At 40.1% G+C, this 17,360-nt stretch overlaps 1 protein-coding gene across 1 annotated transcript; it reads right to left on the bottom strand.

The window, feature by feature from the left end:
- Nucleotides 1-1,706: 1,706 nt before the first annotated feature.
- On the bottom strand, nucleotides 1,707-15,701 carry atp8b5b (ATPase phospholipid transporting 8B5b; the record flags this gene model as incomplete). The annotated part of the gene is made up of 27 exons (XM_080509929.1): nucleotides 1,707-1,973; nucleotides 2,627-2,757; nucleotides 3,324-3,462; nucleotides 3,598-3,843; nucleotides 3,961-4,044; nucleotides 4,729-4,952; nucleotides 5,037-5,220; nucleotides 5,401-5,551; nucleotides 6,274-6,379; nucleotides 6,477-6,588; nucleotides 6,725-6,889; nucleotides 6,978-7,093; nucleotides 7,629-7,817; nucleotides 7,914-8,079; nucleotides 8,170-8,213; nucleotides 8,297-8,505; nucleotides 8,584-8,777; nucleotides 8,902-8,990; nucleotides 10,348-10,506; nucleotides 11,262-11,344; nucleotides 11,523-11,593; nucleotides 11,686-11,758; nucleotides 11,851-11,912; nucleotides 11,999-12,097; nucleotides 12,837-12,950; nucleotides 15,294-15,488; nucleotides 15,660-15,701. 27 exons carry the CDS (start codon nucleotides 15,699-15,701, stop codon nucleotides 1,707-1,709), a joined length of 3,714 nt encoding a protein of 1,237 aa, XP_080366055.1.
- Between the last annotated feature and the right edge of the window lie 1,659 nt (nucleotides 15,702-17,360).

Raw genomic sequence — 17,360 nt, 5'->3', positions numbered from 1 at the left:
TCTTTCCAGAGATGTGCTGTCATGTCCTCTTTGTTTTTGCTGAAAGATTCTAACCCTTGATTTTTCTTTCTTTTAGAGACTTAAAAAAGATGAAAGGGTAGTTCTGAGGTCAACACTGACCCCTGGCTGTTAAAAACACTTTAAACCACTCACTGCTGTGGCCCAAGCTTCATGAGCGATTGATTATTGGATGAACAACAAAATCATTAACACAAGAAAACAACAATACAACAATGATGACAATTATCATGTGAATCATTGTGTAAACCATGAATGTCAACAAAAGGAATAACAATCATCACATTGAGTTTTAATGAATTAGAAATCACAGTTTGATCGATTGTTTATTTTAGAACTAACTGTGTCTAGTGTGTGTTTCTTTCTCTCCAAGACTCCATTCAGGCAGTGTTTATATTTTACTAAAGTGCTCGACCATGGAAAGAAGGACGCAGGGTAATCTCAACCCGATTGATTTTCTTTCAATATGCATACTGCAGGTCTGTTGATTGTGTTAATTTAAGGTCCAGGGCCAAAGTGGCCATTGGGAGTGCCAGATGATTTCCTGGCAGCCTGGTGATTTTTGAATTACCCCGAATGCTAAGATGTTTTTCTCAAAAAAAAAAATCCATCGTAAGAATGAGGTTGTAAAAGTCTGCTCAGTGTCAGAAAGTCGATACAGTTTCCTGACAGAAATGAAATGCTTTCATTGACTTCCTGGAGCTTATGTAAACCACCACAGTAAAATAGAAGCTATATGTTACTGTTTTACATGTTTTAACTGTGCATGGGTGAATTCACCTTGCTAATGTTTTTTTTTTTGTTTTTTTGGGGGGGGGCATTCATTTTTAAACAGAAAAGAAGAAATACCTTGATGTCATGATAACTGCACACTAAATATAAAAGAGCAACAGAATCATAAAGCCTTCAGGTGAAATGATGTCAACATCGACCTCTCATTTCTAAATAAAAGGGGCTATTGAGCAACATTTAGATTTCTTTCTTAAACATGTTTGTTAAGGCAGTAAAATCTTGTCATGAGTTGATTCTATCACAATGGAATTAAGCCAGGCAAGACAATGTAAAAGGTTTGATTGTAAAAGGACCAGCAAGATAAGACAGTTGTGTTCTCTGAAGGTTCCACGTTGTACACAGGCAGGTTTTCATTTCTTTTTGAACATGAAGACAGACTAAAAGTCAGTAATTGAGGCAATGATAGAGCAATTTGGACTTTTGTAACATTAGGATGGCACAATTATACACATTCAACCTTGTTAGAGAGGAATTGATGTAATGGTCATTTTTGTTGCAGCACTGACTAAAACCTGTGCTTGGTGTGAACATGTGTCACTGAAACAACAGCCAGTTTATCGTAAGAATGTGTAACTGACACCAGCTTTTTAAACCAATGAAGTACCTGCATGCAATCATAAAGACAATAAATAAACCTGAGACTGTGTTCAACATGGGACCTTTTCAAAAGAACATGCAAAACTAAGTGAGCTGTGCTCATAAGACTGCAGATTCTGCAAATTCCACTCTTCACAGGACATTCGTCCATTATAAAAATACATTAAGCAGACACAACAATTCTGTATCAAGTCTTCAATTTTGACCCAGAAAAGCATCCAGGAAGTTAAATCCAGACTCCATTTAGGCACAAACAAAAACAAAAACCTCTCTGAGTTGTTTCCCTCCCCGCACCCTCTCTAGGGGCTTTGTGCCTCCTCCTGCTCTTCAGCGATGGTCCGGTAGAGCTGTGGCTGGTTGTGAACCACAGGAGAGTCTGGATGAGTGAACAGGATGGGACGACTCTTTATGGGTCGCTTCAGCAGGAACTTGCGAGATGTGACCAGATCACCATAACCCTGGGAGTGGGAGAAGGCGTAGCCCGACCGGCGGGTGCTGATGCGTCTGCGTGTCGGGCGGCGTGGAGCGGGAGCAGGCAGCACCTCCTTTCGAACCTTATGTCTCACCTACAAAATAGAACCATGGACACAAGTTAACTTGTGGCTACGTTATAATTTGCACGTAATTCAGGATTATGACAATTCTTGCTGATGTTGTAGAGATTATTGATGCTTGATTCGAGTGAGCTGGTTTTGCAGCTTAAGAATCTAAACAAAAGTAAAACCTGCATTATTGTCTGAATTAATGTTCTTTATTTAGAACCATTAAACTCTTTAAACTTGCATTTATGTATTAAAACATGTGCTTTTCAGTAGTTTTAAATATGATCACCTATATTTTGTCATACTATGCAGTTGCCATTTCAAAGATTTGAAGTGTTTTGAAAGCCTTAAAATTGGGGGGGGGGGGGGGTTGAATATAAATTGATAATATAGAAAATAAAGTAGAATAAATATTCCATGTGGTTCAGTGTAATCCTACCAGGACCAATTCCAAACATCTACAATAATCATAGTAATGAATCATGGAATTTACTCATTTTGGGATCCATTAGTTTTTTGCTGGTGAGTAAAAGTGAAAAAAAAACTTAAGAGGCAAGCCTTTATTACAAATTAAATGTTTCAGGTGCTTTATGGTCTTTGTGAACCCCACCCACAATTATTCACAGGTCACAATAAAATGCATTAAAAGACAAAGTAATTGTTTAGCACTTTCTCACCTTGTCGTTGATCGTGGGACGAAGCTGAATGATAATAAAGCGGAAAGCCACAACAGGGAGGATACAGAGGAGGCAGGCCAGCAATATGGTCAACCAGACGTTTGGCTGGTTCAAAGAGTTTCTTGCTGTGCCTGAAATTCAAAGAGCAGATCATACGTTAAAGTAAATAAGGCCCAGATTATATGACGTTTTCAACTGAAAATCGAAAACTTTTGCTGAGTTTTTGGTGTCCGTTTACATGACAACGGGACTGAGAGCCACTGAAAATGGCTCCGGAGGTGGAACCTTTTGAAAAGGCCATCTTCTCCTGAGACTTGGTCATTTAATAGTCATCATCTGTCCATATGAATGTCTGTGTACTCGCCATTGGTGATATTTCTAGCGTATTGTTCTTTGCCTGCATGTGTGTCGTTTTATTACAAAAACAAACAACAGCGGCCAATGGTGGCCGTGCATGCTGACTACATCATTTTCAGTGTTTACCTGCCATTTCCAAGTAAATGAACATTGCTTTCAAAATGTTGCCATGTAAACACAAAACTCTTCTGAAATGGAAATGCTAAAAACAATGCGTTTTCGCTTGAAATGAATATACAGGGAGTAACCACATCAGCTTGTTGATGTTTGACTCCATCTACAACTCAAGACTTTCCGCAGAAGAGCACAAACTTTTAATCAATGGGCTGCAGCAACTCACCAATGAAGGGGAAAGAGGAGGTGAAGATGTAAAACATGCCGTTGCTGTACATGGTGAACGTCGCGGCAAAGTAGGCGGCCAGACTTCCCCACACGAAGAACTGGTTGACTGCCGTCCAGTAATAAATGTCAAGGCACAGCTGAAACACGAGTTTAACTCATTACTCCTTCCTGCAGTGCATGTTTGTACAGGCAGGTTGTTTTAATCCAAGTCCACTGTTATAGATCATGTATTGTGAGACACTATATGCTGCAATGTGTGCCGGTTTGCTCACCTGTGCGCTCACCACAATGAGCAGACACGTCTGGGCCAGCAAAGCGAAGGACTGGTAGTCCGCAATGTCTTTGCCGTCGTCCCTGACCGTGTCGTGCATGGCCGCCCACGGGATGAAAAAGAGGATGAGGGAGCTGTAGCAGCTGTGCATCATGCAGCGCATGAAGGCTTTCTTATTGAAGTACTGGTTGAGCTGGCCCGGGGCGTAAAGCTGAGGATGCTGGAAGCTCCAGCGGTCGTCTACGTCCTGCAAAAAGGAGAGGATGAGCAAGTGGTGCAGGGAGGCTGCAACATCACAGACCGTATATTTTGAAGAAAAAAAAATAATAATAAAGGATGAAATATAAGGTGTGACTCTTTTGACCTGATCAAAGATGCTCAAGCCCAGAACGGGAAGTGCTGTGTAAACCAGGTTGTAGAAGGTGATGAACCACTCATCGTAAACAGTCTACGAACAACAAAAGAACAGTAAAAAAAACATTAATAAATTTACATAAACTCACACAACAGTATAAACATTGTTTTTTAAATTTATAAACATGCTACAAATAAGAAAAGACATATATTACTTATTAGGGATTTGAATAATATTGGAATTTTGAGATAAGAGGTAAAATGTGTAGGAATTTTTTGTTTACAGGTTTTAAATAAGGTTTTGATATCGACTTTGAGGTTGAATATTAATGCAGTAAAAATTGTTTTAAAAAAGGTCGATTTTAGCATTTTATGGAAAAAGAGAGTTTCCTAGTATTAAGTTAAAAAATACTAGACATTAATTTCCCCACTGGGATTAATAAAGTCTATTCTATTCTATTCTATTCTATTCTATTCTATTCTATTCTATTCTCGAATAAACTTGTACTATTAAAAACAAAATGTCCAGTACAAAGATGAAAACATTGAGAACCGAGGTGAGACTTTGATAAGAGTAAAAAAGTAAAAAGGATGTAAAACGCTACTTTTTTCATTTTAATGAAAACAAATGATCAGGATTTTTAAAAAAATGCTTTTTAAAGTGGCTCACTAAAAAGAGAGATGTGAAATATAATGGGTTAAGAGTTATTTAGTACCGAACATTTTCCCACTACCCATGATTCACGATGTGTCACATTGCCAGACCTTGTATTCTCACCTGTGCAGAGAAGCCGCAAAAGAAGGCGTACCAGAAGTGCACGAACGTGAAGGTGAAGTTCTTGTAGAAAAAGTATCTCAAGAACTTGCACATGCGCAGGTAGGACCAGCGACCGTGCACAAGCAGGAGGCGCTGCAGATAACGGAACTGTGCGAAGGAGAAGTCACTGGAGAGGACCGCCTGCATGCCCTCCTGACCGCTGATGCCCACCCCGATGTGAGCAGCTGAAGGACAAACCGGGAGGGTTGTTTTAAATTTTGGTGATGCTGCCGCTTTCAACTTCTGCTCTCCGTTTCCAGTGAGCTCACCTTTAATCATGCTGACGTCGTTGGCCCCGTCGCCGATGGCCAGGGTGACGGCCTGCTTGTATTTCTTGACCAGCTGGACCACCTGGGCCTTCTGCAGAGGGGTGACCCTGCAGCAAATCACCGTCTGACACATGCACGCTGTCCTCAGCAGCTCCAGCTGTAAATCCTTCTGCAATGCGAAGGCCTGGACGTGAAAGAGAGAGAAAGAACGATCACAAGGTCACTCCGAGGTCATTTAACAGCACTTCCATTAGCTCCTCATTGTCTCTCTTTTGTAGCGACAATCATTGTAAATGAGGACAAACTTGCATGTTAATTTAGCAGGTCATAGAAATAAGATTAAAAAAAAAAAAATCCTTGTTACCAGACTGTGTCCATTTATAACCAGACCATAGTCTCCCTCCACTGTCTCATCCTGCAGTGCCTGAGTCTTCTGCATCCAAAACAGGCCTGCGCGAGCTTTCACCACCGATGGATTCTCTGCTCCGCCGGGACACATTTTCTTCCTCGCTGACCTGAAAACAACGCGGTGCCATATTCATCAATACAAGCTTTGTATTGTAAATGTAATCACCCACTTTTATGAACTTACTAGATATGGTGTTTTAAAAAAAGGGTCTATTATTAGGAAACAGGTATGGTATGGACCAATAAAAAGTTGCTTTTAAGGTAGTGTGCAGTGTTTTATAGTTAGGGCCAAAGCACATTGCTTCTACCCTCAAATACAGTACTACTCTGTAATAAGTTTTCTTGGACGACTAATTAACCACATGCATAGTGGAGTGGAGTTTATTGTGACGGTTTGTGATAGTAACATTCGTGCAGATCGTTTATCGTGGGTTTACACAGGCATATGCAAAAGTATTTTAAAAACTTTCACACAATATTTAGATTTGACCTCAATTACATGCCTTCCTTGTAAAAGATTCAAACTGATGGTAGTGTAAAGATATTTTGCACACTGCAGCAGTTTTTTTTTCATGTAACGTCAGACATGATTTAGTACTATATCAATACTAAACACTATGCCAGGATTGGAAAAAAACAGACTATTATTGCAATTTTAACACTTTTCCCACATTGCATGCCACATTAGGTTTCGGTGTGAAGCTTCAATTCAAAGCATTTGTCACCTTGTGCTTCGTAACCTGTTGGAAACTGATAGACTTTAGTCACTGCCTGAAACGTAGTCTGATCAAGTCACATCAACGCCAAACATTGTTTCCAAATGACTCACTCCAGCTCCTCTTTGACTCCTTCTGCTGTGTTCGCGGCCACAATGAACACCTCCTTCATCTCCTCTCTCAGCATGTTGCAGGAATAGCCGATATTTTCTGCCGTCTCTGTTTAATGACAAAATTCGCAAATGATGCCTCACACACTGCTTGCATTATGCATATTAACCAGCATCTCCTGATGTACGACCTGAATGACACTAACCTTGTTTGTCTCCAGTCAACACCCAGATTTTGATGTCAGCTTTCGCCAGTTGCTCTATCGTCTGAGGCACGCCGTCTTGCAGCTTGTCCTCCACAGCTGTCGATCCCAGCAGCTGAAAAACACGAGGAGAATGGTGATGAAGGGTCCTGTTTGAAGAAATCCCATCCCGCTGTTGCACGTGATCATTTCCAATGTCGATTTACGAACCAACCAGCCAATGACTCATACGACGTGAGAAGCAAACTGACCATCAGGCCTTTCTCTATCTCTTCATAGAGCAGGTCAAGTTTCTCCTCTCGTTCGTCCATGGCGATGCTGGCCTGATGGTGGCGCTTTTTCCAGTCCTCCATGTAGCTTTCGTCTAAGTCTTTGTAGGCCAGAACCAGCGTGCGGAGGCCGTCTCCGGCATATTCCTGTGGATAAGTGAATGACATGTTTCTGAATGGAGAAAACACACCTGGACACTTGGGACATATATGTCGCCAGAATTTTAAAACTCACGTTGAGGTGTTCGGTGGTGACCTCCATCAGTTTGTTACAGGACGGATGCAGTCTCTCGTAGATGATGGTGTCTGCTCCTTTGCAGTAAAGCGTCATCTTACCGTCAGGGCTTCGTACTAGGAAAGGAAAATCACAATGTTTGACCAGCATGCTGCTGTGGAACGTAAAAGGTGAAACTGTCTGGTTTTAAAGGTACAGGAACAAGAACAGTGAATCTGAGTGATGATGTTTTATGGGGCCTTTTTGACAACAAGAACAGAAGAAGAAATAAGATTTGTGATGAAAAGAGAAACGTCTGAGTTCAAAATGACGTATGTGAATTCATTATTTTCCATCTAATCTTGATTTTTATGGATTTTAATGCAGTTTAACTATGTTTACATGTCGCCTCTATCATTAGATATTTTTTCAATCAGACAAAACATGTCATTTTTTTTCAATATGTTGTTGGCTGTATTCACAATGTTGGCTACAAATCCACTGATTGTAATATATATATATGTATATACATCTTTTTTGTTTTTTTTTAGTTCATTACCATGATTGCACTAAATATCTGTAGGAAAAGTTAAAATCTGCTCTGTGCAATGATAAAAACCTCAGTTATTGGACACATGAACATTCAAAGATTTGGTCATTGCTTTCTCTCACCAATTACTGACATCCTCTTTCGCACATTATTGAAGTCCAGCACGGCCAGAAGTTCATAGACGACTTGCTCTCCCATCTCCACGACAGTGATGGTCTCCGGCGTACGAGAGCGAAACACAAACCCAAAGTTTCTGGCTGCAGTCACCAGAGCGCCTTCGTCAGGAGACTGAGCCTGATAGTTCAGCTCTCCTATCAGAGCACCAACAAACATATTGAATTGTCACAATCCAAACACAGGATTTAATATACTGTATATCTTTTGTTTGCGAAGCCGTGGACCCTCACCTTCTTTCTTTTCCTCAGGCATGACAGTGTGGCACAGAGCCAGCAGGCGGAAGAAGGCGTGAGCCTGTTGGTTTCCGTCCCTCACCGTCTCCACCAGATTGTGGTCGTGAAAGATGAACTTTGGATCTGCCAACTGGTTCCAGGAGAAATCTACCCGTTCGGTTTTCTGCAGAGAAAAATACCAAAAATTATGCCAAAGAAAGAAAACACACTTGTAAATCATTCCTCTTCCTGTTATTCAGACTCTACTTCTCACCTCTGTGATTTCAATCCTTTGGCCAGAATGGTCGCACAAATCCCCTGGATAACAAAATACAGAAATATCCAGAATTAATCACTCGACTCAACTCTGGGGGTTCTTTAACTGACGGAGTTTCCTATACCGTAAGCTTTTCCATTAATGGAGCACTTGTTGAAAGTCATGATGTTCTGCGTCAGGGTGCCTGTCTTGTCGCTGAAGATATACTTGATCTGGCCAAGCTCCTCATTGAGCGTGGTGGTCCTGGCCTGGGCAGGAGTGTCATTCTTGGGATAATACATCTTCCTGTCCCAGTCTATGAAGAAGCTGTTACCCAGTCGGATGATCTCCACGCTGTCGGCGAAGCAAGAGCGATTGAAATATGAGCAAGACCTGAGTGAAGCTTTTGTTGCTTTGCGAGACGAAACTGACCTGACGTAGAGGGAAATGGGCACCACGGTGTTGAGGACGATGACGTAGGACCAGAAGGTGAGGAAGGACGACAGGGGGGCGTTGACACCTTTCTCACGCGGAAGAAACACGGTGAACACAGATCCTTCCTTCACCTCCCAGATTGCATTGCCAACGGCCAGAACGGAGCACATGGCTGCCAGGAAACCAAAGATCTGAACAAATAAAGAGATGACAGCCACTGTGATTTGTACTGTTCATTGAGGATGACGACCGAAACACACGCTGATCTGAATCCATACTGTGTTTTTATTGCTATGTTGGATTGTGTGAACTCACACTCAGCACCAGGATATTCATAAGGTGATCGATGCTGGTCCGTTTGAACACCGTCTTTCCGCTGTTCTGCATCAGCTTGGTATCGGGGCCTGCAGAACATACATGCCATGTTTAGATACACAGGAAGTGATTCAGCATGTGTACCAAGACACAAACAGGGAGCGACACAATGCCAGTAGCCCAGAGACTCTGCTGCCAGAATAAAGACGAACATTTAACTAAGCTGTTTGCAACTTCCATAATTTGTTCCCACCACAGTTTTCAGATCTGTTCGTCAAGAGTTTTTGAATCTAACCTTTTCTAATTATTACATGTACTTCTTAAGATCTTTTGATAGAAAATAGGGATCCAAATCACTCCAGCCCTGTCTAATTTCATCCAATGTTATTTGAGTATTCTCCCGTTGAATGTCTGTTTTGCTATTCGGACAGGTTTGATGTGTGCATGTCATGAGCGCCCTCTGCTGGTTGAATCTGTGTACCCCGGTGTCTGCATTGAAGAACATGCAGTGAAAAATAGAACATTTTAAATGTTTCGCGTAGAAATAGTTACAGTGATTAATTCAAATTGATGCAGAAGTGTGATTAACGCAATTCAACTGAAGAGGCACATTATATTTCTAACCTTTTAGCAGATTTCTGAAGATTTACATTTGCTCCTCCTTTTGCACAGACATCCTGCCAAAAATGCACTTTCTTTCCAATAAGTAATTGCAGACTAATTCAAATGGTGGTGATAAACCTTTAATAAGGTTTGTTTGAGGTAATTTGCCAATTTGAGTCTTTCACTGCAGACTATCCCTGCAGAGGAATGCAATTCTCACCATCTCACCTATACTCTCCAAAATGTGGCCTGTATTTTAACTGGTGTGTGTATATAATGAGGTGGTAGAAACTAATCCCAATCAAGCATGTTACAGTAATTTGTTTTTGGCATACATGTGCACTGATGAGTAGGTTTTTTTTTTACTTGGAATCCAATCTACTTTTAGAATCATGAGTTGCAACTGACAAATAGATAAATCAATCATACATTTTCATAGCCTTTTGATCTATTACAGTGAAAATGTTGCCTTACGTTGTTCACAAACAAATTGCAATTGTGTCATCTTTTCTATTGTATTGTTTGTTTGAGAAATGCGGTTTGAGGTTAGATATTGCCCCCAATGAAATTAAATGCCTGCCTTTGACAATGTCCTATAAATTATTATTATTATTTTTTTTTGCAATGCCTATTTTACTTGTAATTGAGTACAATTAAAGCTATGTCACAGTAGTAGCACATGAGTAGCACATATAGATTATGTTGGATTATTCCATCTATGGGATTTACACCATATTTAAACCATAATATGTGATTTTAGCTTCAGTGAGTGACCATGGATTGTTAAATGTAGTAGAAACAGAAAAAAGAAAAAAAAAAGAAATGATTAATGATAAGAAGAACCTCCAAAGATGACCAGGCCAAAGCACCACTCTGTGTTCCTCAGTGTGCATCCTCTGAGGAGCACTTTATCATTGTCCAAGGCAAAGGTGTTCTGGTTCACGGTCAGAGTCCCTTTGAATTTGTCCAGACGGTTGTTGGGAGGCTCACACTGCACTTCACCTGATAAACACACATTTCACCTGATAAACACACACTTCATCTGGTAAACACAGACTTCACCTGATAAAAACACACTTCAGTGTGCCTCTGAAACAGTTTGGAATCGGGACTTTTGCAGGTTTGAATCTCACGGTGGACAAGTAGGTGTCCTTGAGCAAGTTCACAAATCAGGGGAAATTGGGAAACATCCCACTTTGCACCAGAATACACATCTTAAAATATAATCTGACAATGGAAACTATTCAATCACTCAGTGCACAATAACTTATTTTCAACACATTTGTACTCATACTGAAAGCCATAAACTGCAACACTTGCGTAAGTAACACACTTTAAAGCAACAGTCATAATAATTACTGCAAGTCTTTCTCTCACTTTCACAAATGGTGGGTTCTCAGGTCCATGATTTCTAGTGTAATCTATATATCCCTTGTTACATCTATATTTCTAATAATAATCTATGTCTTTCTGGGTTTAAAACAAGCAAAATCATATGTGTAAAATATATAATAAGCTTTGGATAATGATTTAGTACATATTGCAACTGTAATGTAAAGGAGAACATAATAAGTTTTGCTGATTATTGCCTGTTGATCCCAATAAATAATAATAAAAACAAAACTTCAAGAAGTCTGGTATTTGACAGTAACTTGTTGGAGTGAGACTAATACATGTGCTGCGTGATGCTCGCCCTCAGATCACGCCTCACCAGAGATCTGACAGTGTGTTTTGTATCTTTTCATTCAGCTTCTCACCTCTGAAACTGGCCAGTGCTTCGATGCTGTCGCCCATCTCTCCAGTTTCAGTCAGGGCCTGTTTCACCTTCAGATTGGTTTCACTGGGGGAGAACAGAACAGAACAGAACAGAACAGAACACATGAGAACGTGTGACTGAGGGGAAATCCAAGACTGTGAGAGGTGATAGCCTTCACACACACACACACACACACACACGCACGCACGCACGCACGCACGCACGCACGCACGCACACACACACACACACACACACACTCACCCATCTAATTCAGCCGTTTCCACATAGACCAGATTGAGAGGTTCACTGCTGCTCAACAACAGAAGATCAGCCTAAAAACAGAAAAGTAGAAAGGAGATATTTTAGAATTTGACTAAACAGGACTTTATCATCTTAGGAGTGATTGTAGCGTCACCATACTCACTGTTACAAACTGGTTGCTTTCCAGTTTGATGATGTCCCCAACCTGAACATTCATCCATTTTTCATTCCTTAACCTGTTAAAAACAATAAACACAACTAAACCATGGTTGCAGCTGTTCACATGCAAATGTCATGATATATTTTACTGCAATATCAAATGACTCACTCTCCATCGATGAGGACGTCCACTTTGCGGTTGTTCACCTGTTTGTCACTTCTGTGTCTGTTCTACACGAGAGAAAACACCGTTTATTCTCAGTTCCTCATTTGACAGAGTGCAGTGGACTTGTATTTGTTTTCTATTGTGAGCTCACAATGTCATCGCTGGCGTCTTTGACTCCTGTTATAGAAAGCACCAGAAGCAGAGGGACCGCCGTGGTGAACCAGGACAGGGAGGAGACTTGTGGGATGAGCTGTTAAAATGCACACACAAACACATTTGAGTCAGAGGGTTTTCAAAGTGAAGCAGCAGCAGTTGGGGGAGCAGTGCTTTTCCTAGCAATATTTTTGCCTTTTAGGTTTTGTAAAGAATTCATGAATAAATAACTAAATAAGAGTAAAAGTAATAATTTTGTTTAAAAAAACAATTTTTTTTTGAACAAAATGCATTATAAGAAAATTTGAGGCAAGATAAAGTTATAAAATAAGCATTTAGTGTCAAACCATAACAGTTACAACAGAGACAGACTTCATATGATATGATGACTTTCTGATTATATCATCTAATGAGCATGAAAGAGGTTGCTTCACGATACTTTTCTATTTCATATGGATCCCTATAGTATCTATGATACCAAATCCAGCAATTAATTAACAATTATGAAAGAAACAACACATGTATAAATATGTGATATAAACATGTGATGTTCAAATTCAGAGTTGAGGTGTCATTTTCGTGTTTTTTTTCCCCCAGTTTTTCATCAGGTTCGAATACTTCTAAAATCCTGTTATTTTTTTGACGTATATTTCACTTAGTCTCCTAAGTTTTCTGGAACTTCTGTTGTAGTCTGTGTAACAGCTACAGCTGCGAATTGGGTTAAAAATGTAAAACTATAAATAGTTTATTTGAATGAAACAAAAGAGATTGCCTTCCATCTGTGAACATGCGTGAAAAAGACTTTGAATTGAAATGAGAGAGAAAAAAATGTCTACCTGAAGGCAAAAGAGGAAGAAAAAATAGGCGTTGGCGAGTCTCCTGAACTGCTCAAAGAGATTGAGCGGCAGGAAGGTGAAAAGGTTGTATTTGGAGGTCCTGATGGCATTGTTCTGAGAAAGATCAAAAGTGCAGATTTTGAGAGGTTTGTCATGAAAACGTGGTGCTAACTGAACGGCAACAGTAACATTTAACACTGAGCAAGGAGTCACTCATTTATATGTTTGTGATGTGACACTGGCTCGACCTTCACATAAAACTTGCTAAAGATTTGCACGACAATTATAAAGCTTTATTGCAAATTCTTTCCAATGTTATCAAACACTCACATATGTGACTACATGATGTGATGGGAATCCATCCTAAGACATTCTTTTTGTGTTTGTTTGTTTTTTTTTTTTTTATTGAATGGGACGTCACTAACCATTCAACAGTAAACACAAAGATGACTAAAAGTCTTGGAAAGTACTAACTATATGCAGCAACTCCCAAAACTCGACCCCAGTGACTCAACACTGTCACTCAATGCACACAAGTAGCATTACTGACCGTTTACAATATTGCCCTGTCTGAATGATTGCACACAGCAACATGATTCCTGACCTCGATATAAGATGTAAAAACCTGAGATGGAAACTCACAGCATATTGGTAAGAGAGGTTGTGAGGTCTGTCATTAGCTCTTAAGTGTCTCTCCTCCTCTGAAGAAAAAAGAACAAATCGTGAGAAAGGTGGAGTTTGACTTGAACATATATATCATAGGTGTACTATATATAACAAAAAAATATGAACACAACAGTTAAACACAACTCACCTTTCTTTTTCTCTTTTCCAAACAGTTGAGTGAAGTATGATGCAACAGATCCCATTTTTAGCTCAGCTTTTCCATAATTCACACCTGGAGGAAGAGCATTATTGTGCTTTATGAGACACTTTGACGTACAGTATGTGACTAGGAGGTTGAGAGAACTCCACGAGTGCAGATCATGAAGAAACTGGCAAAATCCAAGAAGATTAAGATCATTAAAAGAAGGGAGATGACTGAAGTGGATTCTAAAGTTTGTTTGAAGCACACACATGCAATGCATACAAACTTGAGTTGTGTCTAAATTTTTCCATTTGGTTGAGCATGTATTCATCGACAGTCACGTCCAGATACATAAAACTCTGTCTTTCTTTCTAACCCTGTAATAATGTGTCAGAAAATTAAGATAATGACGTGATCACAATGTGTTTGATACACTAAGTCTGACAATTCAAGAGAAACTGCAGAGAGTCGGCTGATTAGTGTCAACGTCCACAATCAACAATGAACACTTCACAAAAGTGAAGTCCTTCCAAGGACAAGCTTATCTGAATCACGTATATTACAGTTTGATAATGGTTATAACTGCAAGCGTACATTCACCTCCTCCATGTGACTCTTGAACTGGGATGGAAACATTGACGCTATGTGTCATGTGTTTGGGAAAGTTCTTTGTACAGACACTGTTGCAGAAATAATTGTTCCATCTAAATACACAAGAAAGTCAATATATTTTCCTTGGATCAGGCAAAAGACAAACGCACTCACACAGCTGTCAATCATTCAGATACAGTGTCGAGTTTAATGAGTTATTGCAGAAAATCACCATTTGGCTTTGTTTTAGTGCTGACTGGAACACACTTTCTAACTTCAGTCCAGATATTTCCAGTACTGCCAAGTTTGAAAACCTTTCAATTGATTGAGATTGAGCTTCAACTGATTGATCACAGCAAGAGCAACGGGAAAATAAATAAAGCCTGGTTTTCTTTTACCAGCACAAAAGAATACATGCCAACTTTCTTTGAAAAAGAAATACCGGCAGACAACAAATCTCTGACTTTATCTTTGCTCCAGAGCTGTAAAAGCATCTGGCCGCTCCCTTCTCAACCCTTTGAACCAACGAGAAATCTCTGGCAGATAATCTCTAAACTCAGATTGAGATATTGATAGAGGAGCAGCTCATCTAAAACTCGTATTGTATTATAATAACTTTGCCGTTTGGAAAGCAATGAAGTGAAGTGGTGAAATGGAACCTTATTTGAAATGTGTCTGTAATTGAGCAGACAGAAGAGGCAATGTCGAATAACAATAAACAAATGGTGATCTGAGATAAGACGCCATATTCCCCAACGGCACCCTGCTGCTTTAGGCAAACGTGAGCTGAAGAAGCATCAAATCAAACTCAAGTCAAGACAATATCATTTTAAAATCACCTCAATGTACAAAGCAATGAGAGCTACTGTTTGGTTAGTTAGGAGGATGAATTGCTTTGTGATTTCTATTCAGCAAAATAACAAAATACTTCTTCTCAATGAATTCATGCAAATGAAGATCAGCCACGTACCTCAAAAAAAAAAAAAAAAAAGATTTTTTTGTATCCTTCAAGTCCTGCAGACAAGTAGACAAAGGATCAGATAATACAGATGGCAAACTCTTCTGCCTCGGATCAGGTGAATCCAAGGCCTCCGGTCTGACCCAGACGGCCCAGCAAAAGCAGTCCAGTCGGACAAAGAAGAAGGGTTTGCTGGGGCCTCTGTCCGGATGACGGACGGCGTGGACGACAGGTGAACGATTGGAGTGCTGAGAGAGGCTCCTACAGTAGGAGTTTCAGGTTCATGCAGGAAGAGCTGCACACAACACCTAAGCGCTTGAGTAAACAGAGCGCTGATCTTTGGACTTGGATGGTGAGTCAGTCATGGGTAGAGGAAGAGCCGTAAAACAGTAGTAAAGGTAGAGGGCTGCAGCCAATCGCAGCCGGCGTTAGGGTTACGATCAGGGCATTCAGGGATGTAACACACCCTGCGACGGGTGCGCATGTCCAGCCTGACTCCAGCGCTCATTGTCGGTTTCTTGAATTCAGCCCCACATGTGGGGTTGAACAGGAGAGAAATATTTTACCAGTGAAAAGAAAACTGTTGAGAGTGAGTTTGGACAGTTTGGAATACTGGGACTTGCTGACTGATGTGTCGATCAAGGTGCTTTCAGAAATGGAATTTAATACCTGAGCTCAAACACAATGGAAGTCTGTGTTGTGCAGGGGACCTCAACATGAACCGCTTACTAAATTAATGATTGGTGTTTGCATGTGCACTCTGCTGGAAAACACTGAGGCATGAATACATGCGGTCACATATGGCTTTTTTAATATACCATATATATGATGAAAACAGTTTAAATATGTATGTAATGTGGAATATTTCATGTTCCTCAAACAACTATTGCAGGTTGGGTTTTTTTTTTTTTTTTTTGCTGGAACCATTGGAAACCTGTCCAATATTTACCCAGTCCTTCCTCCAATCTCAGCAGCGGTAGACCCCCCCCCCCCCCCCCCATATGTGATACTGTCAATTTGTAGTTGTAGAGAAGAAGGTGTTGAGGTGTCTGGTTACTTAAAACATTCTTAATACTTCTTCATCCTGGCCAGAATGAATCCTGCCTGCTGTGATGGCATCAAGTTTGGATAAATCTTAAAGTGTTTAGAAAATGAATTGATGTTTGGATGGATGGTAGGAAGCTCAAATCAGCCACTGGATACTGTTGCGATGAAGAGATGTGCGAGGCCCAGACAGTGTTTATATGTGAATGTTTATGAACAGAAACGTCAGCTTGGCAGCAGGATTGGATCTAAAGGAAGGTAATTGTCCTCGTCTTACATGAACAAACTTTGGTCGTTGCATCATCTCCAGCAGATATTAACACCTGAATGCAGCGAAGATCCCACTAGAGAGGAAGAATAGAAAATATGGACGTAATGTGTGTTAATGTGAAGGAAGCATTGGGGCGCAACACCCCTCATAGTTAAAGATCAGCTCACAAATTGGTGAGAAGATGGACTAAGGCTCATCATACTCATTTTGAGAGCTGCTTTGTGGGTGATTAACAAGGATGTACTCTGTCAGCCACATGGCGAAGACATTAAGAACGACCGCCATCCTCTCAAGGAAATGAGCAACTTCAGCAACTCATTCCTGTAAAAAGCACCACAGAGACGGGAAGTCATTATCACTCCTGTGAGTTTTAAAACTTCCGTCTGAATATCAAACTCTAAATTAAGGGTATCAACTGTTCATAGGTAGAAAATATCATTTGATCTTATGGATTCATTATGTCAAATAATCATCTTGGGAATAATTGCTCTGTTTTATTATGGATATTTTCTGATTGGTCGGAAAGGTTTCAAATCAGTTGTTTATTATAATGGAAAAATGTGAAATACTTCATGTCATATGATGTTAAATTGTCAATGTTGGTCTGCTGCAAATCTCTGAATTTTTTTAATGACATTACATAGTTTTTAACTCATTTTAGTCCTCTGTTTTAAAAGGTATGGGCATATGCAAGCTACATCTTCATAACTGTTATATTGTAACGGGGGGGGGGGGGGGGGGGGAAACCAGGACACATTTATTTATAGATATTTGTCAAATACTTTATACAAAATTAATTTCTGGGAATGTTTACATGGTGACAACAACATTTCAGAGCAGTGACAAACCAAA

Source organism: Blennius ocellaris (assembly GCF_963422515.1).
Source record: "Blennius ocellaris genome assembly, chromosome: 15".
NCBI classification, from domain to species: Eukaryota; Metazoa; Chordata; class Actinopteri; order Blenniiformes; family Blenniidae; genus Blennius; species Blennius ocellaris.
This window is presented reverse-complemented; position numbering and strand designations above follow the sequence as displayed.